Consider the following 24,083-nt stretch of genomic DNA (forward strand, 5'->3'; position numbering starts at 1 on the left):
TTGAGAACGTAAAGCAGTGAGCACTAGTTTACAGCGATACACTTGACATTCTACGTAATGTAGAATGTATTTGTATAATTCAATTTTACTTACAAAAGCATACGTTGAATAAATTGTAAATAAAAATAAGAATGAAGGCATTAAATATAATATGTTTCGTTTTAGATGCCCAATTACAAACACTTGCAGCTCAAGTTTGAATTTGAGTTTTATTTTCATTTCGGTTTATTGTTGCAATATGTTAAATGTTTAAAACTAAATTTAGGCTTAGTTTAATACATTTTTTATTTATTGATTTTGCCGTTTACACATTAGTTGATTTTTGTTGGTAATAAATTTAATTTGTGGTTTTTAACTGGTCGAAACTTTTCACTAATGCTTGATTACCTTTTTGTACATATACCGCTAAGTAGTATATATATGTATATGCATGTATCGGTGTGTGCGGGCGTGTGTGTTTTGTGTGTGCGAGTGTGGCGGTGTATAAAACTAAAAACTAAAAACAAACAACAATCGCATTATATGTACTTATATATTTTGGTTTTTTTTTTTCTTCAAAAAGTCTTATTTCTGTCCGTTATGCAAAGTAAGAAACCGAAGAGAAACATTCACAAACAAACATTCCATACCTCCGCGCGTCCCTTTGGCCAGGACATTGTGTCTAACCTGATTGCCTAAAATTAATGTAACAAACCATGGAAACTGACGTTGGTTCTCCGATCTGCCGATTTGTCGATCTGCCGATTTCATCGACTATAATGCAATAATGCTATAATGCAAAAGCGGTTGTCGAATTCTCAATTCCAAGTAGCAGCCTGAGTGACGCGTAAAAGTCAAGTTTTTAAGGACTAGGCGGAAATCGGACCTTCAATCGTGTCTAAGCTGTTATAAAAATATAGGAACTTATGCAGGGGTATTCCAAAATTATCTATATTATTAACAAAACATCGAATAGCGACCCTTTGGTTATAAGAAAAGAATGTTTACCCTGATTAAATAAGCTTTAAAGTATATGGCTTGATTGACGGTGAACAATATTGAAAACATATGCTTTTGGGGAACTGGAAGATGCTTAATTGCTAGTAAAGTTAATATACTTGTGTTTGCTGTTCATGTCGGAGTGTGATGGGTGGTGGGGTTTTGTATCGATAGATGCATTAAAACTAGGCACACCAACTAGCTACGAAAATACATTCCCCGCTCCCCGCAACGAAGGTACACACATTAATATTGTACTTGTAAAATATTGTGCCTCGAACACAAACAACCTAAGGTTAAAGGAAACCAACTTAAGATCGAAAGTACATTGTTAACTTTTTGCCAGGGCTCGAACCGAAAGTCCACCTGTTTGTTCTGTGTTTTTTTCCTTATAAACTTGTTTTTGTTTTTCATTCTTTTCATATTTTATATTTGTTTTTAGTTTTCAATTCGACAACTTGTTTGCTAAAATTTAAATGTAACCATACTTTTGTGTTTCCCTTTTTTTTTGTTACCTTTTTTTTGTTATTTATAATACTGTTTTTTAATATGTGTATGTTTTTAATGCAGAAAGGGAGCAATGCGGGGAAACTCTTGGAACTTCCGCTTCTCTAACGAAAAACAAATTTGCATAATACATTGTAAGAGGATATTTTTTTGTTGCGAACTTCTGATTTTTTCATTTATGTGTTGGCAGTGATATTGCGAAACGTTCTTCTTTCGACTTGGAAATCAGCTCGACATCGAAATAATATGGTACACGACGTTCCGGTTTGCATTCGGATAAGATTCTATAGGGTATATGTATGGTCTGGTTGTGGTCTGGCTCAAAGTACGGCTCAAGATGAGGCTTTTTAAGATTTGCTTAAGAAAGGACTGCATCCTCAATGGGTTTTCATAAGAAAGTAGAAAGTGTTGCCGTCTGCTGTTGTATTTACAAAATGCTTCGATGTCATTACTCGTATGACCTAAAACGATTTCAAAACTAGTCATGTTAAATGTCTCTATATATCCGTATTTATATATATATATATTTATATATATATATGCTGCTGTGTATATATAAGTATTTAAAGTTATGTATGTAATACGTTTAAAAAGATTTTTTGGTTTTCTTTCTTTTTTTGTAATGGTTTTTTGTTTGGAAAAAGTATTTCTGTTACTTTGCGGTTTATGATTACGTTTAAACATACTTATCAGTTAGCGGGTTCCGTAATCTTGGTTTCAATTTGATTAATACGTCTCTTAGATCACTAGTATTACAATGGATGCTATTTGTGTCGCTCGTTTCGTATTAGCTTTCTGGGTATTTTTTTTTGTTTTTTTGTTTTATGTTTTTGTTTGTTTGGGTGTTTTGGAAAATGCTTTTTGTGGTCGAACCTGCTTCTTAGTGAAAACAATTTGTTTGTAGTGCCTAACTCTTTGGTTAGCTAACGACTAGAACGTAGGAAGAAAAAGGAATCCGATTCATATTGAACGCACGACGTCTGATTCACCTGCCCCTAACAGGATTCTGATTTCGGGGCTGCTCGCAAAATGGTTAAATGGTTCTACTAATGGATACATATTGCTTAGTCGATTGCAGCAGCGATTGGGGCGGAAAATCAAAGTCAACACAGCGCAACTGAATTCGTTTCAAATACGATCCGATCAAGGATCGGCGATCGACGACATGCTATCCTCTCTAAGTGGGACTATCCGCCTTGGAACCGGCATTCGAGTTGTCTTGCAGTTGAGCTAGTGTCTTGAACTTTTGAGAGTTTAGGAATCTGTAACAAAGGATCCGTAAGTATCTTAAAAGTATATCATTCCCCAAATGGCACTAACCTCGGATATGAGTCTCTGTGCATCAGTGTGTAGATCTGGATTTGAGCTTCGTCGAAGGTGTGCGTCGTGGGCTCGATCATGTTCCGGTTGACGATCTCGCGGACTCGAGAGTCCAGTGAAACCTCCCTGGGCGACAGGATCGAGATGTAGTCCTCGTAGATGAGGCGCGCCTTCTCCTCCACCAGCTCTGGGCTGTTCTCCGTCTTGAGGTCCTCGCAGGCCAGCCAGAACAGGATGTTCTCCTCACTGAATTCGCTGCGCAGGAAGTTCTGGAACACCTTTCGACCAGCTGGGAAAACATTCGCCATGCAATTAGTATTGGATCGAGGTGGTAATGTGCTAATGTTCAATTGCTTACCTGTGCTCTTCATCAGCTTGTCGAAGCTTTTGCCCCAGCTGCGGATTTCCTCCAGTGTGGGTCTGTTAAATACAAATAAAATTAGTTTTTTTCATCGTTTATGTTTACCAAGTTTATTGGTGCTCAAACTCACTGCTCGCCATCCAAGAATTCGGCATTTACCAGATCTCGCTTCGTGGGGGCATTTTCATCGGCATTCTTGATGGCCAGACTGAAAAGATGACGAAAGAGAAAAATAGGGAGGACGCTTGTTAAAAGTCGATTATTTGGATTTTATAACTCATCAATCACCCTTTAAAGTATACTACAATTTTATTCATAGCTGAATTGGCGCTCAGCTTGACTCATTTTTAACTGGCACAAAATAGCATAAATATGCCAGTACAGTAGTCGCTCGATAACAGCAACTTTTAGATAGCGCGAGCTACTGATTATCATTTCATAAAACAGTTGCGCTGAGGCATAGAAACTAAAATTAAGCAATACTATATGATAAGTCGGAGAGTTTAAAGGTAACACTTCGATAAAGCCAAATATCTGAGTGCGATATAAAGATATAGTGCCGCGAATAAACACTGTAGATAGGCTAATGGCATATCGGTTTTGCGTTTCGAAGCCCGGAGACAAAGCACCGGAGTACTCGAACTTGACATAAAGCTCTCTTATCTGGACGACAGTTATCAGAGCGACTCGCTGGCCCAATACCTAATCAAAGTCACACAGGCGTACGTACGTACATACATAAATATACACCCCTATATACGAGTATGAATCAAATTATATGTGGCCAGGGGTTTGGGGCGACGACCGGGTGCTCTGAACTAGGGTTTTTGGAGTGCCCCCCCCACCCCTATCCCCCAGTTGGGCACACAAAGGTGCGGAGGGGGTTGCGCGTTGGCGGCGGGTCGCTAAAAAGACTTTCGATTTCATTCACGAAAACATGCAACACTTGGAGGAGTCCGCGGAGGAGCCCGCCACATACTTATTTATATTTGATTTGAAAAGTGCCCTCCAGAGAGCTTTTCGCTGCCCGTCGCCTTGCTCCCGGAATTGTGAATGAATGCGGGAGAAACTGAGAGCGCGCCACCCGCGCCAAAGAGCGTTTCGTAAGAGAGAAAGCGGAGAAAGTTTGACAGGCGGAGCGGCGGAGAGGGAAAGAGCTTTCGACAATTGAGCAGCGTTGCCAGCTGCCAGGAGAAGGCCACCTTGTCCGTGGCCACTTCCATTTCCATTTCAACTTCCCTATCCATGACCATATCCATATCCATGTCAGTGGGCACAGCCATAGCCGAAGCCAAAGCCACAGCCAAGCAATAGTTAAAGCCAAAGCAATAACCATAGCTGTAACCGTGGCCATATCCATGACTGCACTGCGAGAAACAAGGACTTGCAGTAGTTTGTTTGGCTCTTTATAGAAAAAGGTGCAAAGTGCATTGGTTTTAAATAAAATGGATTTAGAAAATCTTAAACATGTTTTGTTATTAAACAAAAAAACAGATTAGTAGCTAAACCAAACTAAAAACTGCGTAGTTTATGGTGTAGTGTATAGTAAATATCTGGAATTAACACTCTCTAACATATAAATAGTTATATATTTACTATGTTATGAATATAATAATGAGTAGAATGCTAAATATTTAAATAATGCTAACTTGGTAGAGTGAATAAATGCCACCACAATGTAAATCCTAAACTTTATAGTCCAACAAGACCACTTGTTCATTTCCCTCAGTGTACGAATGCATGAGTGTTCAAGGAGGTGCTTACCATTTGGCCCTGTTGTCACGATGCGGTTGGTATTGGATGGGTATTGGCATAGGTAGTTGTTATAATGGCCGAACGTTGGTTGAGTCAAGGCAGCGCGGTAACGAGAAAGAAATTGATTTCGTGTCAGAGGATTCGAGCGGTGCACAAATAGGCCACTCGGCGGTGGGCCATACTCACCAGGAGCAGGAGCAGCAACAGCACCAGCAGAAGCAGCACGGCTTCTGCGACTGCGGACGCTGCAACGTGGTCGCATTCGAATCCTGCAGCACGTTGGACGTGGAGCCTAGGATACCCACGCTGCCGCCCACGGTGGGCGATACTCCGCCCAGGCTGCCGCCACCTCCGCCGACGCCCACGCCCCCGCCGCCTCCGTTCCCGTTGCCGTTCCCATTGTTGCCACTATTGTTGGCGGCACTTTGCTGTGAGGATGCAGTCATGCCGCGCAATCGACAGCCACTGGGCAGCTCCGAAACGGTGCAGGACATGCCGCTACCTGCAATAAAGGAACAAATTGAAACGTTAATGAACATGCACCATGGAGAGGGGGGTAGGGTGCTGACAGTTGGGCGAATCGCAGACACACTGCGAGAAATAGCACCATTAGTACGCCAACAAAAATGGCTCACCAAGGTGAACAGAACTGCGTTTACTATTCAATTGTCTTGGTGAACTGATGAGTGTTTTTCATTTAAAAGACACTTAAACTCTTTAATTGATTTTACAGTTTAAATGTATTATTTAAATACTCTTATATACTTTAGTTTTTTTGATTTCACAGTTTAAATATATTATTTAAATACTCCTATTTACTTTACTTTAGTTTTTTGATAAGTGAAATCTGGAGGAATAGGTATAAATGCCAAACTGCTACCGATTCGCCGCGTTTCCGTTTTTCCGTGTGCACTTACCTGCCCTTTGAAAGTTGAGGTTGACGCTGGCGGTGCTGATGGAGATGGAGGTGAAGATGGAGGTGCTGATGGCGCTGGGTGTTGGGTGGTGAGGTGGTGCTGCCCCAGCTGGCGGACCGCCCACTGCCACTGACCTACCCACTCACCCGCTCGCTGTGGTGCTCTTTTCTTTGCCTCGGCTTCTCTTTCTCTGGCTCCTTTGGTGGTGCGGGGTGGGGGGCGCGGAGGCCGTTACGTATTTATGTTTTTGCTAATAATTTTTTATCGAAAGTTCCCACACTCTCTCTCGCTGTCCCTCTCCCTGCGGCGCTCTGTGCTCTCTTTCTCGCTCTCTCCACAGCAGCTGCTCTTGATTTTAGTTTTAGTTTTCGTTTTGTTTAATGTTTTTTTTTTTTACGTCCTTAGCTTCTCCTTAGCTTTTCCTTGGGCGATTTTACAAGACGAAAAAATTCCAGAAATTCTTCAAGATTTTTCCGATAACCTTTTTGAGTAGTTGTTATCCTTATCGTAGAGTCCTGATTTCAACCTTCGCGTGGGTTTGGTTCCTGTTCTTTTTGCGTTTTTTTATTTGAAGACTTGATGGTGCGCGGGTGGCATTTACATATTCCGCTCCGGATTTACGGGCGAAAATCTAGCGATTCAATGGCCCCGTGCACCAAGGGGCACATTTCACAAGCGTTACGAAATTTATGAGCAGCTGGAGCTGCCACCGTAGTTGTTGTTCTGGCCTTTTATTTATTTCTTGTGCTAGTCATTACACTGCCATTGTATATATGTATGTATGTATGTACATGTGTATGTGCCGATGTGTGCGTGCGTGTGTGGCGAGAAGGGGGTGGGTGGGCTGGAGTACCACCACATTGACACGCAACTTGGCTAAGTGGAGCGCATTGTTTGGCCCATTGGGCGTATGGGGCGTATGCGTGATTTTCTCCACTTGTGCTGATGTTGCTGCAACAGCTGCAACATGTAGGCATCGGCAGCTAATTGCACTTGTTTGTAACTCGAAGCGCCTGCGATTTTTGGTCGTTGCACTTATCACAAATCAGCTGCTTGGCTTTCTTTGTTGACCATTGCCTTTAGCCTGGCTATCTTGTATGTATGTATGTACTAATATTATATTTTGTATTATTTACTTGCTGTTTAGCCAGCGCTTCCGTTCAGATTTTCACTCAAACACCACACACACACACGTTTGTATTTTCTTTGAGGATTTTTGGGCGATTGGGTGGGCGGGAAAAGGGGGTCGCGTTTGTATGTATGTATGTGTTTTGAGGAGCAGCGACGAGTACATACGAATTTTTGCCACTAGAATCGGAATCGAAATGTGTATATTTGTATATATTTTTCTTTTTCGCCCCGAAATTGTTTTGCTTGTGCTTGGTTTGGTTTTTTTTTTGGATTTTCCTTCTGAATTTCTTTACGATTTTTTTCGTTGACGAGTATGTGCGTGTGTATGAATACGAATTTTGGGGGATACTGCAATTTTCGTGGTCACTGGATGGCCTGGACAGGCATTTTCACATTTTCAAATTTTCACATCTCGCCCTCGGCCATATTTTATTATATTCCCTCGTTCTCGATGCCCCCGCAATGGCAGCTATGGCAGCCAATTCCCATTCGATTTCTGCGCTCTGCGATTTTGGCTGCTCAGCACCAGCAGCACCCAGAAGCTGAAGCCAAAATCCTCGACAGGTCGATTCGAGCGATTCGAGATTCTCTCCGCTCGGGCAAAGGCAGGCGACTGATTTCCAAGCAGTGCCGTGTCGCCCAGCTCTTGATTTTGATTTTCCAATGCGCGCGCTCCTCCCGAGAAGCGCAAGATAACGGCGAGTGGAATGTGGGGGGGTCAGCCGGGGGGAAGGGGCTGGAGGGGCTGGAGGGGGCTCCAAAGGTGGACTGAGCGGAAAAGCTTTGCGGAATTGCTATACAGTTAGAATTCCTGGTACACACAGGAGAGGGACTGGCAGGCGGCGAGAACGCGAGAGAGCGGACGAAAAGACATGTGCGCGAGTCGGACAAAGAGAATAAAGCTCGGGACTCTTTACCCCACTGGAATTTACCCCAAAGCTTTTGGGGCTAGAACTCAACAACTTTCGGCAGGGTTGCACTTACTTTTGGGATCCCGTTAATTTCTCAAATTGTTTTTTTAATTTCTTATGGGTTTATCAATTACTTTTCTTTTCATAAAAATTAATATATTTTTTATTTACTATTGAAATTTCACAAAACTTTCGGAAACTAAAACCAACTTGCTTAGGGTTTGTACACCTAGATTACGTGTATAGTCGGATGGTGCTGTCAGCGCCCGTGGAGAAGATCCATGGCTGCACCGGATGCCAGTTGACATCCAGCACGCCAAACTCATCACGCTTCTCGTGTGTTTGCAGCTTCTTGAGCGGCACAATCAAGGGGTTCTGGAGCAGGTCACTAAAAATAGTTGCAGAAATTAGTATATATCCTGGCCCATTGTGATTTAAAAGAACTTACTTATAGACCATGCCGTGGGAGACGATCACAGCCTGGTCATCGCTGCCAGAAGCAAAGAGCGGATACCGGAGATGGAAAGCCACACTGCGAACTGCATTGCGATGGAGTCGCATGGTCTGGTAGGGCTTTGTGGACAGATCCAAATCAAACCAGAGCATCTTTTTGTCATAGGTGGACACCAGCAGATTGTCGCCCTTGGGATGAATAGACATGCCCGATATCCATTTGGAGTTGGTCAGCAGCTTCTTGACAAGCTCTTGTTTGACCAGATCATAAATGCGAATGTTGTGTTGCGTCTGTAAAAATAAAACCAAGTCAATCACACTTAATAAACGCATTCGAAAAAGTAAACTAATTACCGCCACAAAGAAGCAGGGCTTCACCGGATGGAAGAGCACGAATTGGATGAGACCCTTGCTCTTAGAGAATGGAATCTGTGAGCGCCGCTTGGACAACTGATGAATTAAAGCCGAGCGGTTAGCACCTTCGGGCATCACTGTGGCCAAGTAGTCACCACGTCCGTGCCATGTGACCTGTCGGATGGGTTTGAAGTGGGTAATCACTACGCGGACGCCCTTCTCCTGCTCATCAGCTTCCGCATTGGACCACTGCACCGCCGTCTTGATGCGTTCACTTTCAATGACATCCTGGCTGGGCGCCTCAGCCAAAAGATCGTCGGTCTTCTTTACCAGCACCTTGTCGCCCACTTTAGGATTGACGAGCAGCAGGCGATTGCCGGTGGCCACCGCAATAATGGACAACTTGGGATTAGGACACCAAGCCACGCAGCGCACCACTTCGTCTGTCTCGATTGTCCGAATGCAACGTCCCGTTGCAATTTCCCAAACTGTAATATGAAATAAATTAGTATAGGAATCTAACAATATTATCAGTTCAATATAGTACTCACTCTTGACAGTTTTATCATCCGAACCGGAGACGAGGTACTCTCCCTTGGGCTCCACACTAACAGACCGCACCAGATCGGTGTGGCCGCGGTAAACCATACTTTCCACCGTGGGGAAGGGCTGCAGGTCACGCGGCGAGGGCAACTTGGGGATAAGGTACTCGGCATCGATGTTCAGCTTGACACGCTTTGCACGGGGACACAGGTACAGATCCAGGCAACGAAGGAAGCGCTCTCGAAGGTACCTCGAGTAGGCTGGCACCTCCCTCAGCGACTTGAACTTCTGTGGCATGAAGTGCAGCTTGCGCTTGTGTGGCTCGTCCTTAAGTTTAAGCCACTCCTTGGTCTCCTTGGCATCGAAAAGGTACTCTGGCGGAGGATTGTAGGACTCGGCATGACCGGGAAGGTCACGCTTGGGCGCAGAGACTGGATCGTGGATGCGGCGCATGTGCTCCCGACTAGTGTCCGTTTCCCACAGCATATAAAACTTGGGACCACGCTTGGCTTGCTTCTCGCGTTCCACTTCCTCAGTGGTCTTCATCCAGCCCATTTTGAGAGCGTGCACCATGCGAGAGACGCGCTTCTTTTCGGAAACTGAGGGCAGGAAAGAGCGCTTGTGGTCGGGTACGTTCTTGATGGGCATCTTTTCCACCTCCGAGGTGAACCATTCGATCCAGGGCTCGTACTCTTCGTGATCCTTGTTGGGGATGCGACCCGAAACGATGCGCTTGATCAGAGCAATGTCCTCGTCCGTTAGGCGCACATCCTGACCGGTAAGTGGATCCTTGACGGTACGCCAAAAGTCCGGATCCTCGATCTTGCGCAGGAACTCATCTATTTGATCGCCTTGTGGTGGTTTAATGATCTTCTTGGCATCCCAGTCGTAGCCGATGTGTTTGTATTCGTCGTACCAGTGCATGGGTATGTTGCCCACAGTATTTCTTATGTCCTCCTCGTCAGAGGTATCTGAATCCTGATACTCAGGCTTGGAGGTATCCCTTTTCGACAGCTCCGTTGTGGGGGCTTTCTTAGACGCGGCACCGCTGCTGCTGGGCTTATCGTCCGCTTGCTTTGACTTGGAATCCTTCTCCTCATCTTCTTCTCCCTCTTCATCACTGCTTCCCTCCTCCTCATCATCGTCTTCATCGCTACTTTCTTCATCTTCCTCAGCTGATGAGGATTGCTTTCTGCCCAAGTAGTTTCCCTCCTCGTCGCTTTCGAACTGCAGTTCCTCGCTGGAATCGGAGTGGTACTCCTGGTCTATGCCCTCGTCATCTGTTGAATCTTCGCCGGGATCTTTTACAGCTTGCAGCAGGTCCTTAAAGAGTAGAAACACATGCAGGTCATTTGTGAGTACAATTTCTGAGTATTTCCTCGTCAATGGGTCTTACCTCCTCCTCCTCCTCATTTTCGGAAGCCTCGGAACTGGCCACCACTTCATTTGTGGGCTCCGCATCCTTTCCCTTGCGTTTTAGAGCTAGTTTTTTGGTCATTTTGAGGTAAAAACAAAACTATCACGGCGCACGTGTTGCAGTCAGCGATAGCGATGGAAAGTGCCTGAAATGTTAGGTTATCGATTGGCTTGCCGCCACTGCTCCTGCTGGTTATCGATTACAAAAAGAGCTAGAAGTAGACAACTTTTTATATTTGTGTGTTTTTTTTTAGGATGTTACACTTAATATCTATAATCCCTTTACAATTAATGGACCATTGCTGTTGTAAAGTGATCCAGACAAATGTTTGATAAAAAAGCCGTGCTGGCTAATGTAAACCAATTACAACGCCATTGTGAGCAAGTCAGCAAAATAACCTAACGCCAATTGGAAGATTCTTGAACGAACCATTTTTCAGTGAAATTCGCAGACTTACGTGCTGATTTTTTTGGGTCAGTGCGAAAATCAAAGGTGACACGCCGCAACTGGAGCACTAGGAACTCACCATCAACGAAACGCCGGCGGCCGAACGACGGTATTACTCATCCGGAAGGCGAAACCATCGATTTGCAGCACGCACAAGGGCAAACAAAAGTGCCCACGCACACATTGGCAAGGTTGCCCCCCTCCTTTCGATCCCCACAAACACACACTCACCCACACCAGCATAGGAAAACCCACACACAGACGTCACGATGACTGCGCCGCGACGCCTGCGAAAAGAATTGAGCGATTTGCAGGACAACACACTGAAGGCCTTCCGGGACATCAAGGCGGACGATGACAACCTGCTGCGCTGGACGGGATTGATTGTGCCGGACAATCCGCCGTACAACAAGGGCGCCTTCCGCATCGAGATCAACTTCCCGGCGGAGTATCCCTTCAAGCCGCCCAAGATCAACTTCAAGACACGCATCTACCATCCGAACATCGACGAGAAGGGCCAGGTGTGTCTGCCCATCATCAGCACTGAGAACTGGAAACCGGCCACACGCACTGACCAGGTCGTCCAGGCACTGGTGGACCTAATCAACGACCCTGAGCCGGAGCATCCGCTGCGGGCGGAGTTGGCCGAGGAGTTTCTTAAGGACCGCAAGAAGTTCGTGAAAAACGCCGAGGACTACACAAAGAAGCACAGCGAAAAACGTCCGGCCGACTAGCGGATAGGCGTGGGAAGAGCAGGAGGAGGTGGACCAGTTTACAATCCATGTGTACCCTCATCCCTTAGTCTTGTGATTTTTCAGTTAGTTATTTAATTTTCATTTTTGAACCCCAAAAAATTATCCTCAGCAAACATGTAAGCGGATTTCCCCGGCAGAGTACCTAGTTTTGTAAAAGTAGCACTGTAATTTTATGCAATTGAGAAATACATGTTCGTTATGTTAAAACACAGCTGGCGACTCTTGGACCGCAGAGACATCCGCGTTGGATGTCGTAGCCATGGGAGGCATGGGAAAGGATTCCTCGCCCAGCATGCCACGGAAGCAGGTCAGCAGCATGCTGTTGTTGTGCTGAATGAGGGTGTTGCTGAACTGGTTCTTCTGCAGCTCCTTAATGTCCAGCAGGCTATGAATGGCACCCGCCTGCTCATCCTTAAGGAGTTCCAGCACCTGCGCCAATGCACTGCTATCCGTATCTTTCAGCTTACTCAACGTAAGAGCTTGCGATTGATTGCTAAAACTACAATCCTGATAAACGGTTTCTATGAGAAACAGGAGCAGCGACGCCGCATAGTGAGTGAGGAACAGGAACTTGTGGAAGACAATGCTGTGTGGCTTCATTTCCTTTACTGCTTCCAGAAGATCTGTGAAAAAGCGTTGTTGGGCGGTGTGGAAAGCCTCGCCTTCTGTTGGTGGCACGTAGATCAGTACCTTGCTTTCCAACTGGCACTTTGGCGCTGACTGCCAAACTGGGTCGAGATCAAATGTGTCCAAGATGCGAAGGCGCAGTAGGAGTATTGGTTCCGAGGCAAACATGCTGCTCTGAAGGCACTGAACAGGTGCTCCTCGTGAAACGTGTAGATGCAAGGGTGACGCCCTGTTTTTTGCGTATGAGTACTGTGTTCTAGTGTTAAGACACTTCTCCAGTTGGTTAAATTCGCGACGCAAACAGTAAATCTGCTTCAGGAGGTCACCGTGTTTCAAGGTCTCCCTTTCTGTGTAGGATCCGCCATAGACAGGCACTGTGAATCCCAGCTCCTTACTGGTGGCCTCCTTGTCCACAATGCAGAGGCTATCCTCCAATGACTTCACATCGTAGAGACTGTAGTAGTTGTTGGAGACGAGGCCGCGCAGATGATGTAGGTGTCTCAGATAATGACGATCATTGGACTCGTAGGCATAGATGCTTCCCTCGATGGCATCCGTTTGCAGCTTCATGTAGAGACGGCAGGCAATCTCGTGCTGCATGAGAAAGTCCTGGGGGATCTGGGACCTGGCAAACAACGGCATCACCAATGTGTCATTCGGCTGAGCAAGTTTGCCCTTAATCTCCTCTAGCAAACGAGGCAAGCCGGGATGGTCCTTCAGATAGTTCAGGCAGATAACATACACTTCCGAATTTCCCCGTTTGGAAGTAGCCGGCTTAAAGATGTGCACCTCCTCAAAGATGCAGTTGAGTGTGTAAAGTAGCGATACACTGCAGGCCTCGAAGAGGGTAAACATCTTCACCAGGAAGCTACCCCCACTTGAGAGAATTCTCAAGGCACTGAGTACTTCTGCAAAGAAGAGGCGAACCACTATCTCTTCCTGGCAATCAGGCTGTGCGGCACAGTCGATGGAACCATCGGCAGTGACAAGATCCACCTGTCCCTGAAACTCCTCCTCACAACGCTTCACCAGGTGGTCAATATTGGCCACATCTAGCAGATTGCCAGTGAGATCTTTGTGGAAAAGCCAGTTGTCCAGCGTGTGAAAGATGAACCTGTCATCGGTGATCATCTGGTTTAGAGCATTGCCTTCATAGTAGGGATTCAATGTGGTTGATCGCCAGCGCCATTTAATCTGGAACAAGAGTTCAGTTTCCCTTTCTCTCAAGAAATGTTGGGTAACTTACCTCATCCTTATGATATTTGCTATGAAGGTAGTGGTTCAAAGATGCAATGAAGGCACCGGGTGCCTCGCAAAGATGCAGACTGTTGACCGCTGGCTTCGTGACCAATGGATAGCGATGCAGGCACTCGAACAGCTTGCACCAGGCCACAGTTACGAACTCCGCTTTGGTGTCGTTCTTCAGGCGCCAGGACACTTCGCCAGAAGGATCTCGCCTGTTGGTATGAGCACTCCATTCCTGCACTCCATAGTCATTCAGTTTGCTTTTAACCGCATTCAGTTGCTCCCGCAGCGACTGCAGTGCCTCGAACTGGTAGAACTCACTGAAGAGAGCCTGATCCGGTGGCGGCAACTGCCAGGATGTGTTACCTCTGGGCTTCTGATAGTGAAACTTTTTTTCAAAGAGCTGCTCCAGTTCGGACGGCCTGATGGACTGATAGTCCGTCTGAAAAGTGAGAAATATAATATTTGAATCGATTTTAGGTTCCTCTACTCACCATGGGATGTGGTTTTCCTTGCGCAGACGAACGGAAGCTCATTCCGGCTAAATTTAAATGCGAATTGGCAAAAACAAAGCGATCTCCGGCACAATAGAGATGGAAAAAGCTGAAGGCGATCCATCGCCAAAACAATAGCGACGGCAACTAAAAACCGCGAACGTTTTCGATACAGCTATCAAATTTAAATTTATTTTCTTGGCTTAGATGAATAATTATGAATAAGAAGCAAATTCGTTAGTTTGTTAAATTCAATGAAAATGATCACTTTGCTTAGCAGCGAATTATACCGTTCAAATAAATGTTGAAAAGCAGCTTAAGTTCTGTCGAGTTATCAAAACCAATAGTTTTCTTGGCGACAATTTCGTTTAAAATATGTTGATTCTACCACTTTACTTAAGTAAAACTGTCTACAAAAAACCCAATCTTTTTAATGCCCTGTTGTACCTTACAAGGTCTACCTACTGCAGAAAAAGAACTTCCTTTTCACCTTCGAAAGCGATCATCGTCCAAGCATTTCCCGTAGGTGCCCGATGGTGGAAACGTGTGCCTGAAATACCAAATGGCTTATTTAAAACTGATTTCTTTGATTCTATGGATAGTTATTTAGAAAGCGCACAGTAGGCGACAAATAAGGTGCCTACAAAGTGCCCGGTTACGAAACTATTGTTCATCATCCGTTAGTGATTCCGATTGTGCATACTAATATTTAATTAAAATCTAATTTTATTGATGCGGATGGGTCAAGTACGGAAGTGGGAGAAATTGTAGGAAAGTATATGCATACTGCATATACTTGTACTCCCAATCGGAATGTGGTTATGTCTTGGGTTTTCGGAATTTCAGCATCGACCATTGTGGTCAATGGGTTTACTTAATACGTACATACATTGCCGACTTTATGGCCATTTGAGACGTGAGGCGTGTTTTTATGAATAATAATAACGATATTCAAATTATGAGTTTCCAAAGCTGACAAACGCAGAGGATCGCGTTGGACACCGATGCCGGGAACACAGAAGGGGCATCTCTCTTCCCTGGAGCTCGACATGGGTCGTGAGTAACGTTCTCCGCCTTTCTATATGCATATAGCTTCACATATAAGTAGCAGTCTGAGCATATATACATATAGGTGTAAGTCCCCAGGCCGGTGTTTGTGCTGTCTTGTATATAGAAAAGTTCGGCACGTGACTGTTTTGTATAATCGTGCATAAATATCTGTAATGTAATGCCTATAGATGGATGGTTCACAGCAACGGACCAACGTTCTATACATAGTTGCTTCGTGGTAATCGTCCCGTGAAGATCCCTGTACCTTCGCACTCCTTGAACATCTTCAATAGCTGCGAGCGGAAGTAGCCATCGCTGCGCATGCGCCGTGTTTGGAGCTGACATGGTGGTGGTGGTGGCCATGGCCGATGCATTTTTGGGGGCCCCCGATGCGAAACGACAAATTCCAATTGCGAGACGACAAACGACTGGTACGTGGACACGGCTATTGTTGGCCACAAAATTTTATTTCATTTCATATTTTTCTCAAAAGGGAGTTCATTAATATTCCGGGCAGACGGCGTTGCGCTAAAAAGCGGCTTAGCCTGGCCACAGCACTACAGCAACACGTCTCCATGTCTCCATGTCTACAGCCCTCCACCCTTTTTGTGTGCCCATCCATCGGCTACCTGTCGGCGGGCACAGGTACGCCTGTACTGGTACAGGTATCACCCCCACTCTGCGACGGTGTGCGTGAGCTGGCAACGGAACGCAATCCCCGCTTATTCGCCTTCTCCATGTGTGAGTGTCAAATGCCAACTAATTGAAACTTCTTCAATTGCCGAGGTGTGGTGCTGAGCTCGCCGCTCGGCTTCGGAATCAGTTGCCAATTAGTCTCCACCGCTGACGGATTACACTTGCCATCGTCCGGGTGTCCAGCGATTCAGCGTTCCAAGCCCGTCGTCATCTATTCCAGCATATATGTACAATGTAGGCTCAGAAAACTTGTTAAGTGCTTTTCAAAACAACAAGCGTTTCATTGATAAAAGCCATTGACAACAAGCGAGTAATAAGACGACCATTTGTGCGCCCAGTGAGAATGTTTCGGTGAATTGTCGGCCAAATCGGTTTGGGTTTGAGCCATGTCGGCTCGATCGTATAGCACCTCTGTTGGTAAATTGGCAAGATGTCGGCATAGCTGACGTTGAAAAGCGATTTTGAAGATCGCTATGCTGCATCTAGTCAGTTGTTCAATGGAACACTCAGCGAGATCGAACCGAACAATAGTAAAGTTTAAATCGTAATCTCAATTTTTTTGCAGATTTAATAGCATAAAATATGCGACAGGTGTACGTAATAGTTTTATCACATGAAACCATCGCCAAATTATTCTTTTTGGAACAGTTTGCGTATTTAAAAAACCTTTTTTCGAAGGTTATAAGCATAAAGGTTAACAAGTAGTTTCCTTCTTTCAGAGCAGCGAATGTACAATGTATTTTTATTTAATCAATATATTTTAATCCAAACAATTCTAGTTTTTTACAGATGTGATTCGAAATCTGAATTAAGTATCTCCTTATTAAATTTATGAGATTTAAATGGAATAAACATTATGTGCAGCGAATAAGTAGAATACAAAATCTTGATTTTCAGACATGACGGGAAAAAAGGATCTCTTTTTATGATTTTTTATTATTTATAGTTTCCAAAACCGATAAAACATATGGAATTATTATTATTGTCAACCCGATTTCATGGATAATTGAATTTAATAAACACATGCGGTACTTATTGTTGCTTATTTAAGCAGAAAATCACCACAAAAAACTACGAAGCTCTCACCATTAAGCTAATTGCCAAAAATAAAGTATCTATTATATAAATATTTGTTGTTTTCATATTTTGTTGTCATTTCAGCTATTTATTTGCATAAAACAGCAAACAAATTCAAAAAGTGCGAACATCGAGTGCATATCGATAGGCACATTCCGCCGATACTCTTGCCGCGACTTATCGCACATCTCCCATCTCCAAACAGCTGTTTTGTTCAACAAAACAGAATTATTCGCCAATTGTTTACAAAAACACTCAAAAAGAGTCTAAGCAAACAATTGTCAAGCAGGTGAAGACTGGCTAGTCTCAGATTAAATTATTCCATAAGTGATGGACAGCCAGGTAAGTGGGCAACTCGTGAGGGACGACCACTTGCAGCTAGGTAATGTCCGGTCGCAAGATAGTGACTACTACTACGTCGCCTGTTAGTGTGGCAAAATTATCGCTTCACAGCAATTAGTCGTACTTATCAAGCCGCCCATTGTTATAAATCTAAATATGCGAGCAAAACCGTGCCTCCAGTATTTAGGTGCTGTCGCATAGTGACGTAATTGCGCTGCGGGGGCGTTGTCTTTTCTCTCTTGTTTGAAAGAGATAATACTCCGTGTTCTATTAACTGTCGCAGGCACCGATTGATGATCTGCTGCTGGACATTGTAGACAATGCATGGCGCATGGAAGTTCTACCCTTCGACCAGGTTCTAGTGCCACGCGAAAAGCTACCCGATCCAGAGGCGGACGGCGGTGACTCACACCTGACGGTCAGCGAGCAGGTGAGAAAATTTGGGATTAGACCGACTTATCTGTCTTATTTCTGTGGTCTGGCCTCCAACAGGAGCAAAAGTGGACTGATCTGGCGTTGGGCTCGCTGGCACCGGACGCAGCCCTCATCGATCAACTCAACATCACCTCTATCTAACCAAGGACCGCGAGTCCACGGGCGAGTGCCACCGCCTCGCCAACCAATCTGTTAGCGCCACAATCCCAACTCCTAACACCCCGACAACATGACTAGCAACAACCAGAGCAATAGCTCAACCCACCAGCACCTGCACTCCCCCTCCAAACTAACCGAATTCGCGCGCAGCTTCGAGGACAAGCCGGAATCGCTCTTTGGCCGAGTGGTGAACAAGATCCAGAATGTGTACAACCAGAGCTACAATACCGTCAACGATATATCAAGCGGGAGCAGCAGCAGTTCCTCCTCGCAGCCAGTGCAAGTGGTGGGCAAATCGCAGTTCTTCAGCGACTCCCAGACTGCCACAGCTGAGTTCGCCGATGTGGATACCTCCAGCCAGAGTTCAGTTCGCCCCCAGCCACCCACCACGCTCAGCATAAGGACCGATAGTGAGACGCGTGGCACGAGCACCTCCAGCAACACCGCTGCAGAGGATTCCGAAGCCAGCGACCGCGTCGAATCGCTGCCGCTGCCAACCAGCGAAGCAAATCAGGGGCGCACCGTATCTAACGTTCTCAAGCACATAAGCAATATTGTGGCAACAAAAAACAACAATGTGAGTGAAAGTTATGGTACCATTATCGTTTAAAAGCTAGACATAAATCGTTGGTTGATTCATAGGAACATTCCCACAAGCCTATTATCAAATATTTCTGTTGACTTCATTCCTTTAGTAAGCTAGGTTATTAGTTAGAAAAAATGATTAAGAAATAGAACCAATTTATAAAAATATATTCTGTAAATTTCGTTTCAGGATCTGCGAAACTACAAGGACACGGAGCTGCAGCGCTTCTGGATGCCTGATTCAAAGGCCAAGGAATGCTACGATTGCTCTCAAAAGTTCTCCACGTTCCGGAGAAAGCACCACTGCCGCTTGTGTGGCCAAATATTCTGCTCAAAGTGCTGCAACCAGGTGGTGCCTGGCATGATAATCCGCTGCGATGGCGACCTCAAAGTGTGCAACTACTGCTCAAAGATAGTGCTCACATTCCTAAAGTCCTCAAGCTCTGAGATGGGCCAGGATATGCAGGAGCTGCAGCAGCACTTAAGTAACAAACTGGAAGTACAAGATAGTGGCAACTCGCTTGAAAAACATCCGCAGATGCAAAGGGCAGCCCTCCCGCGAAAGACGTCAGTGGGCTATCAGGAGGAGAGATTCAGTTCGCATCCCACTTACACGACACTTTCCATCGACGATCGCAAGAATATCCTGCAGCAGTCAAATTCCTTGATAACCCTGCACGAGGAAATGCAGCGGGATCTGCCTGCTCAAAATTGTGGCCAGCGTCTGATTGAGTTTCTCAATAGTAATAATAAATCAGCAAACGAGGTGCAGGCGGTGGCCATACTGAATGCTATGCTAGCCGCTGGTTTCCTTGAGCCAATCGTGCCCGATCCGGAGCAAATGGATTTCGATGCGTCGCTACACTATAAGTTCGCCAAAAGCAGCAGCTCCGAGACCTCCCGTACGATGAGTCCGCAGTTTGAGGCGGCTCCCCATGCGGAACCACAACCTCCAAAGTCTATGGATCAATCAGCAGAAGAAAAGGATAAGGAGCTGGAAAATGAACTTGAAAACGATCGGTGCTATACCACAGCAACGTCTAAGCTTCTCGCTTCCTACTGCGACCACGAAGAGCAACTGCTGGCACAGATGCTGCGCGCACATAACTTGGACCAGGAATGGGACAAGGTGCTCCAGATGCTTTGTTCAACGGCAGCGAATCACTTCAAGCCAGAGCATTGTAGCAACGATCTAATGGACATTCGTAACTATGTGAACTTTAAAAAGGTGCCGGGTGGCAGACGCAAAGACTCAAAGATTGTTCATGGAGTGGCTTTCTCTAAAAACGTCGCCCATAAAGATATGGCAACGCATGTGCCCTTTCCTCGCATATTGCTGCTCCAGTGTCCCATTGTGTACGAACGTATTGAGGGCAAGTTTGTGACCATTGAAACCGTGCTGCTCCAGGAAAAGGAATACCTGCGAAACGTTTGCGCTCGCATTATGAGCTTCAAACCAAATGTTGTGCTTGTGCACAAGAATGTGGCGGGCATTGCCCAGGATCTGCTAAGATCGTACGAAGTTACCCTTGTGTTGGATGTAAAGCTTTCGGTAATGGAGCGTCTGGCACGCACTCTGCAATGCGACATTGTCAGTTCAATTGAGTCGAATATAACCATGCCTAAGCTGGGCTACTGCAATGATTTCTACATACGCAACTATAATGGCAAAACGCTGATGTTCTTTGAGAAGCTGACCAATCCCCGTGGATACACCTGTCTTCTCAGAGGAGGCAGCAATGCTGAACTGACGAGGGTCAAGCGGGTGGCATCAGCCCTGCTTTTTGCACGCTACAACTGGCGCTTGGAAATGTCATTCCTGCTGAACGAGTTCGCCCAGCCACTCAGTCCGAAACCGTCGATATTCGACTCCAAAGAAACTAGCCCCAAAACGGAAACGGAGGCAGAACTTCGAACTAAGCGACCAGTCATTTTAGAGCGAAAGTCCGAGGATAAAATCACCACCATCATCAGCGAGAATGTGTCAGATTTCACGGATCCATTGCGTGCCTCACAAGCCGAAGCTCTATCCACTTCACCGTGTGCTCCACCAGTGGTTGAGGCGCTAGCTGTGGAGCCGCGTTACGATAACAGATTCCGCACGGCACTCAGTTCCACGCTGCTCTCTGTCAGTCCCTTCCTCACCTTTCCGCTACCTTATTTGGAAACGGAGCAGGGAAGGAAATGCAAGCTGCGCAAGCTGTTTCCCGCAGAGCTTTACTTTTCGAAACAATGGTCCCGCAACGGATTGGAGCGGCCAGATAGCATGGGAGACAGCGAAGCTGCCAAATCAGAGCCAGGAAACAAAGAGAACCAGTTGCAGTTACTACCACCCCACGATTTTGTGCTAATGAAGATCACAGCACCCGCTAGCAGTCGCGACATTCAGTCGAAACTAGCTGAATTCCGCTCCTTTGGCGGTCGCTTACCCAAGGGCAAAGCTCCTAGTAAGCAAACAATACGATCCATCTTTAAGTCATTATCATTACCACTCATTTATCCCACAGTGCTGCGACCGAAGAAAAAGAACGCCGAGCTGATCCAGCGACCGCAGAAGGTCAGTGAGGAGCAGCTGTACAAGGATGCCCTGGATCCGCAGAACCATCAACGTTTGCCGGTGCTCTTCTGCAGCTTCCATTACAATCCCAAGGGCGTTTCGTCGTTCTGCAAGCTGCCCATGCTGCTGGACATGAAGTTCTACGGGCAATACGACATCATGCTGGAGCAGTTCCTCCAACGTTACTGTTGCCTTTTTAACTCCATGTGCCCGTCGTGCAATCTGCCGATGCTGGGCCATGTTCGTCGCTATGTACACTCTCTGGGATGCGTACATGTCTACTTAACCGAGGACCTAACCCGTTCCGACCCGACGCGTATATACTTCACGTCCTGGTGCAGCATATGCAATGCCACTACACCAACTATACCGCTCGCCGATTCCGCAAAGTGCCTTTCCCTCGCCAAGTACCTTGAGATGCGCTTCCATGGCCACGCCTACAAGAGACGACCTCCGGCGACAGACGCAGAACATGGCGGCGCTGCCTGTGAGCACTCATTGCATCGTGATTATGTGCATCACTTCAGTTTCCGCGGGGTGGGCGCCAAATTCCAATATACGCCGGTTGAGGTTTGGGAGACGGATCTTCCTTCGTTGACTGTGCAACTAGATCTGCCGCAACCAGTTCAAAGCCCTCAACTCCAGGAGGAGATAAAAAACTTCTCGATAAAGGGTCATGAAGTTTATAACAGGATTCATGAGCGCATTGCTGATCTCGCCACCGATGAAGAGAACTCGCCACTGGTACAGCAACTGAAAACCATGCTCACGCATGACCAGTTCATCTTCAAGCAGAAGATCGAGATCGTGCATACACTGCTCACGGATAACAGGGCTACGGCCTACGACACTAGCGATGCTTTGGCCATGGCCAGAAGAGCTCTAGCGGAGAGCATTGAGCTGTGGGGCCCGCGGCTGCAGGAGATCGAGAAGCTGACCGCCAAGCAGGCGCATCACATCGATTCTGGAACCATTTGCACCGAGGAACTAAGGCCGGATCAGGTTCAGTCTGCAGACTCCTCTAAAGCTACCACCGCTAGTTTGCCAAAGGAGAATGATCCTCTGGAGTGTCCAAGCGAGGATATTGAAACTGCCGCATCGAACAGTCAAACAGTTTTGGATAAGAATTTCTCCATTGACCAGCTGTTGGCCTCCACCGTTAACGTTTACTCGGATAAAAAGTCAATAAGAAAGATTCTCACCCAGCTGCTGCCATCGGGTAATCAGGTTAACCCCTTGCAGTCGCCTTTTCCGGCACAGGATCATCTGACGCTTCCATTGGGCAGTATTCCCGTTCACGTTAGAGAAACCGATCTGAGCTCAGTGATTGCATACAGTTTAACTTCGCTGGATTATCAGAAGGCAATAGATGAGGCAAAGGCGAACTCCAATGCATCTTCAGCCTCTGCTGCCCATTCAAGTCCGCAGTTAAAGCGAAAAAATCCACTAGCGGAAAGCATTAGCGACGCCGAAGACAGTCCGAGCCTTTCACGTACTTCGAGCAACACCAGTGCCGCTCCCAATGCATCGGTTGCTTCGCCAGCTACCGCGGCTTCCGAGTCGGAGGAAAAGAGCAAGGAACGCACAAAGCAGCCACCGAGTCCGCATATAACACTGGCATTCCAAGACCACAGCTGCCAGTTCCAGTGTAGTATCTACTTTGCCCGTGAGTTTGATGCAATGCGCTTAAAGAGTTTAAAGCCACCCAAGCTGGATAAGTCTCTGTACCGCCGGCTGGAGAAGAGCAAGATGCGGGAAGAGCTTAGAATCTCACAGAGTCGCACCGGTTCCGAAATGGAGCTGGTGCGCAAACCCAGCGACGTTGGAGGGCCTCGAGCTACTGAGGAGGATTCCAATCAGGAGGAGGACGCTAGGATAGCTTTGGCGCGCAGCCTTTGCAAAAGTGTTCAATGGGAGGCGAGGGGCGGTAAATCGGGATCCCGGTTTTGCAAGACGCTTGGTAAGCTTACAAATAAATGAAATCTGAATTTTAATACTTATTCACTTTTGTTGTCACCAGATGATCGTTTTGTGCTCAAAGAGATGAACTCCAAGGACATGACCATCTTTGAGTCATTTGCTCCAAAATACTTTGAGTACATCGACAAGTGCCAGCAGCAACAGCTGCCCACATTGCTGGCCAAGATCTTTGGCGTTTTCAAAGTCAGCGTGAAGAAGAAGGAGTGGGTTTTGCTTAGTTGTATACTCCAATTCTGTTACTAATGCATTTTTCAAATTAGTTCCTCCGTTGAGCGTTCTGTAATGGTCATGGAGAATCTGTTCTACGGCTGCAATATTGAAAACAAATTTGATCTTAAGGGCTCAGAGCGGAATCGCTTGGTGGATCCCAGCAACCAGCAAGGTGAAATTGTCTTGTTGGATGAGAATCTGGTTCAGAGTGAGTTCAATCTCTATGCAAACCACAAAACACTTTTTGAAATATAATATTACTTGGTTACAGTGTCCTGGTCAAAGCCTTTGTATGTGCTGTCCCACAGCAAAACTGTTTTGAGGGATGCCATCCAGCGAGACTCCTCCTTCCTGGAAAGAAACCTCGTCATGGACTATTCCCTTCTGGTAGGCTTGGACAAGAAAAACGGCGTCCTGGTACTAGGCATCATAGGTATATCTTGAAGCACATTCAATGTTTGATATAATTGCACGTTATTTTTGATAGACTACATTCGCACCTTTACGCTGGAGAAAAGGGTGGAGTCCATAATAAAAGGATCGGGCATCCTTGGGGGCAAGGGAAAGGATCCCACCGTGGTCAATCCGGAACGCTATAAGCAGCGCTTCATCGACGCCATGGATCGCTATTTCCTCACAGTTCCGGATCGTTGGGAGGGCCTTTCAAAGGTCTAATTCCCTTCACCCACCCACACACAAAGTGCACCCATCAGTTAACATAACATAGCTATAGACGCAATAAAGTAGACGCCAATCCAACTCAATTCGAATTCAACA

The 24,083-nt window shown here is 46.0% G+C and overlaps 7 protein-coding genes across 8 annotated transcripts; 3 read left to right on the top strand and 4 right to left on the bottom strand.

Moving 5' to 3' along the window:
- Positions 1-325: 325 nt before the first annotated feature.
- Positions 326-7,585, bottom strand: LOC6531187 (regulator of G-protein signaling 17). Of its 2 annotated transcripts, none has more exons than XM_039372369.1 (7): positions 5,985-7,585; positions 5,108-5,423; positions 4,931-4,939; positions 3,297-3,374; positions 3,164-3,225; positions 2,806-3,094; positions 326-2,747 (listed from the first exon to the last, which is right to left on the bottom strand). In XM_039372369.1, the coding sequence occupies exons 2-7, from the start codon at positions 5,413-5,415 to the stop codon at positions 2,663-2,665; spliced, it is 831 nt and encodes a 276-aa protein (XP_039228303.1). In that variant the 5' UTR covers positions 5,416-5,423; positions 5,985-7,585; the 3' UTR covers positions 326-2,662. The 2 variants fall into 2 exon arrangements, with proteins under 2 accessions (XP_039228303.1, XP_002092016.2); XM_002091980.3 differs by having other exon boundaries at positions 5,839-7,584.
- Positions 7,586-8,010: 425 nt separating this feature from the next.
- On the bottom strand, positions 8,011-10,794 carry LOC6531188 (ribosome biogenesis protein BOP1 homolog). Its single transcript, XM_002091981.4, has 5 exons — positions 10,627-10,794; positions 9,239-10,553; positions 8,688-9,175; positions 8,329-8,624; positions 8,011-8,268 (listed from the first exon to the last, which is right to left on the bottom strand). The coding sequence occupies exons 1-5, from the start codon at positions 10,726-10,728 to the stop codon at positions 8,115-8,117; spliced, it is 2,355 nt and encodes a 784-aa protein (XP_002092017.1). The 5' UTR covers positions 10,729-10,794; the 3' UTR covers positions 8,011-8,114.
- A 256-nt stretch (positions 10,795-11,050) lies between these two features.
- LOC6531189 (ubiquitin-conjugating enzyme E2-18 kDa) lies at positions 11,051-12,060 on the top strand. Its single transcript, XM_002091982.3, has one exon. The coding sequence runs from the start codon at positions 11,364-11,366 to the stop codon at positions 11,826-11,828; it is 465 nt and encodes a 154-aa protein (XP_002092018.1). The 5' UTR covers positions 11,051-11,363; the 3' UTR covers positions 11,829-12,060.
- LOC6531190 (cap-specific mRNA (nucleoside-2'-O-)-methyltransferase 2) lies at positions 11,993-14,409 on the bottom strand. Its single transcript, XM_002091983.4, has 3 exons — positions 14,216-14,409; positions 13,723-14,163; positions 11,993-13,670 (listed from the first exon to the last, which is right to left on the bottom strand). The coding sequence occupies exons 1-3, from the start codon at positions 14,255-14,257 to the stop codon at positions 12,051-12,053; spliced, it is 2,103 nt and encodes a 700-aa protein (XP_002092019.1). The 5' UTR covers positions 14,258-14,409; the 3' UTR covers positions 11,993-12,050.
- A 56-nt stretch (positions 14,410-14,465) lies between these two features.
- On the bottom strand, positions 14,466-16,432 carry LOC120320993. The gene is made up of 3 exons (XM_039372097.1): positions 15,490-16,432; positions 15,342-15,433; positions 14,466-14,765 (listed from the first exon to the last, which is right to left on the bottom strand). Exons 1-3 carry the CDS (start codon positions 15,637-15,639, stop codon positions 14,702-14,704), a joined length of 306 nt encoding a protein of 101 aa, XP_039228031.1. The 5' UTR covers positions 15,640-16,432; the 3' UTR covers positions 14,466-14,701.
- A 789-nt stretch (positions 16,433-17,221) lies between these two features.
- LOC6531192 (anaphase-promoting complex subunit 13) lies at positions 17,222-18,013 on the top strand. The gene is made up of 3 exons (XM_002091984.4): positions 17,222-17,380; positions 17,664-17,810; positions 17,873-18,013. The coding sequence occupies exons 1-3, from the start codon at positions 17,369-17,371 to the stop codon at positions 17,954-17,956; spliced, it is 243 nt and encodes an 80-aa protein (XP_002092020.3). The 5' UTR covers positions 17,222-17,368; the 3' UTR covers positions 17,957-18,013.
- Positions 18,014-18,044: 31 nt separating this feature from the next.
- LOC6531193 (putative 1-phosphatidylinositol 3-phosphate 5-kinase) lies at positions 18,045-24,070 on the top strand. Its single transcript, XM_039371926.2, has 7 exons — positions 18,045-18,551; positions 18,750-21,006; positions 21,067-23,076; positions 23,137-23,299; positions 23,357-23,514; positions 23,578-23,739; positions 23,794-24,070. The coding sequence occupies exons 1-7, from the start codon at positions 18,045-18,047 to the stop codon at positions 23,979-23,981; spliced, it is 5,445 nt and encodes a 1,814-aa protein (XP_039227860.1). The 3' UTR covers positions 23,982-24,070.
- The last annotated feature ends 13 nt before the right edge of the window (positions 24,071-24,083 follow it).

Source organism: Drosophila yakuba, chromosome 2R (genome assembly GCF_016746365.2).
Source record: "Drosophila yakuba strain Tai18E2 chromosome 2R, Prin_Dyak_Tai18E2_2.1, whole genome shotgun sequence".
Classification (NCBI taxonomy): domain Eukaryota; kingdom Metazoa; phylum Arthropoda; class Insecta; order Diptera; family Drosophilidae; genus Drosophila; species Drosophila yakuba.

Coding starts and splice junctions, on each gene's coding strand:
- LOC6531190 (XM_002091983.4), bottom strand. CDS start 14,257: ATGAGCTTCCGTTCGTCTGCGCAAGGAAAACCACATCCCATG. Junction 14,164..14,215: donor AAGGAAAACCACATCCCATG/GTGAGTAGAGGA, acceptor CTCACTTTTCAG/ACGGACTATCAGTCCATCAG. Junction 13,671..13,722: donor GCAAATATCATAAGGATGAG/GTAAGTTACCCA, acceptor CTCTTGTTCCAG/ATTAAATGGCGCTGGCGATC.
- LOC6531193 (XM_039371926.2), top strand. CDS start 18,045: ATGACTAGCAACAACCAGAGCAATAGCTCAACCCACCAGCACCTGCAC. Junction 18,552..18,749: donor TGGCAACAAAAAACAACAAT/GTGAGTGAAAGT, acceptor ATTTCGTTTCAG/GATCTGCGAAACTACAAGGA. Junction 21,007..21,066: donor ACCCAAGGGCAAAGCTCCTA/GTAAGCAAACAA, acceptor TTTATCCCACAG/TGCTGCGACCGAAGAAAAAG.
- LOC6531192 (XM_002091984.4), top strand. Junction 17,811..17,872: donor ACCTGACGGTCAGCGAGCAG/GTGAGAAAATTT, acceptor GGCCTCCAACAG/GAGCAAAAGTGGACTGATCT.
- LOC6531189 (XM_002091982.3), top strand. CDS start 11,364: ATGACTGCGCCGCGACGCCTGCGAAAAGAATTGAGCGATTTGCAGGAC.
- LOC120320993 (XM_039372097.1), bottom strand. CDS start 15,639: ATGCATCGGCCATGGCCACCACCACCACCATGTCAGCTCCAAACACGG. Junction 15,434..15,489: donor GATTACCACGAAGCAACTAT/GTATAGAACGTT, acceptor ATTACATTACAG/ATATTTATGCACGATTATAC. Junction 14,766..15,341: donor CTGGGGACTTACACCTATAT/GTATATATGCTC, acceptor TTGGTATTTCAG/GCACACGTTTCCACCATCGG.
- LOC6531187 (XM_039372369.1), bottom strand. CDS start 5,415: ATGTCCTGCACCGTTTCGGAGCTGCCCAGTGGCTGTCGATTGCGCGGC. Junction 3,226..3,296: donor GAATTCTTGGATGGCGAGCA/GTGAGTTTGAGC, acceptor TGTATTTAACAG/ACCCACACTGGAGGAAATCC. Junction 2,748..2,805: donor CACAGAGACTCATATCCGAG/GTTAGTGCCATT, acceptor CCTTTGTTACAG/ATTCCTAAACTCTCAAAAGT.
- LOC6531188 (XM_002091981.4), bottom strand. CDS start 10,728: ATGACCAAAAAACTAGCTCTAAAACGCAAGGGAAAGGATGCGGAGCCC. Junction 10,554..10,626: donor AAAATGAGGAGGAGGAGGAG/GTAAGACCCATT, acceptor CTACTCTTTAAG/GACCTGCTGCAAGCTGTAAA. Junction 8,625..8,687: donor AGCCCTGCTTCTTTGTGGCG/GTAATTAGTTTA, acceptor TTATTTTTACAG/ACGCAACACAACATTCGCAT.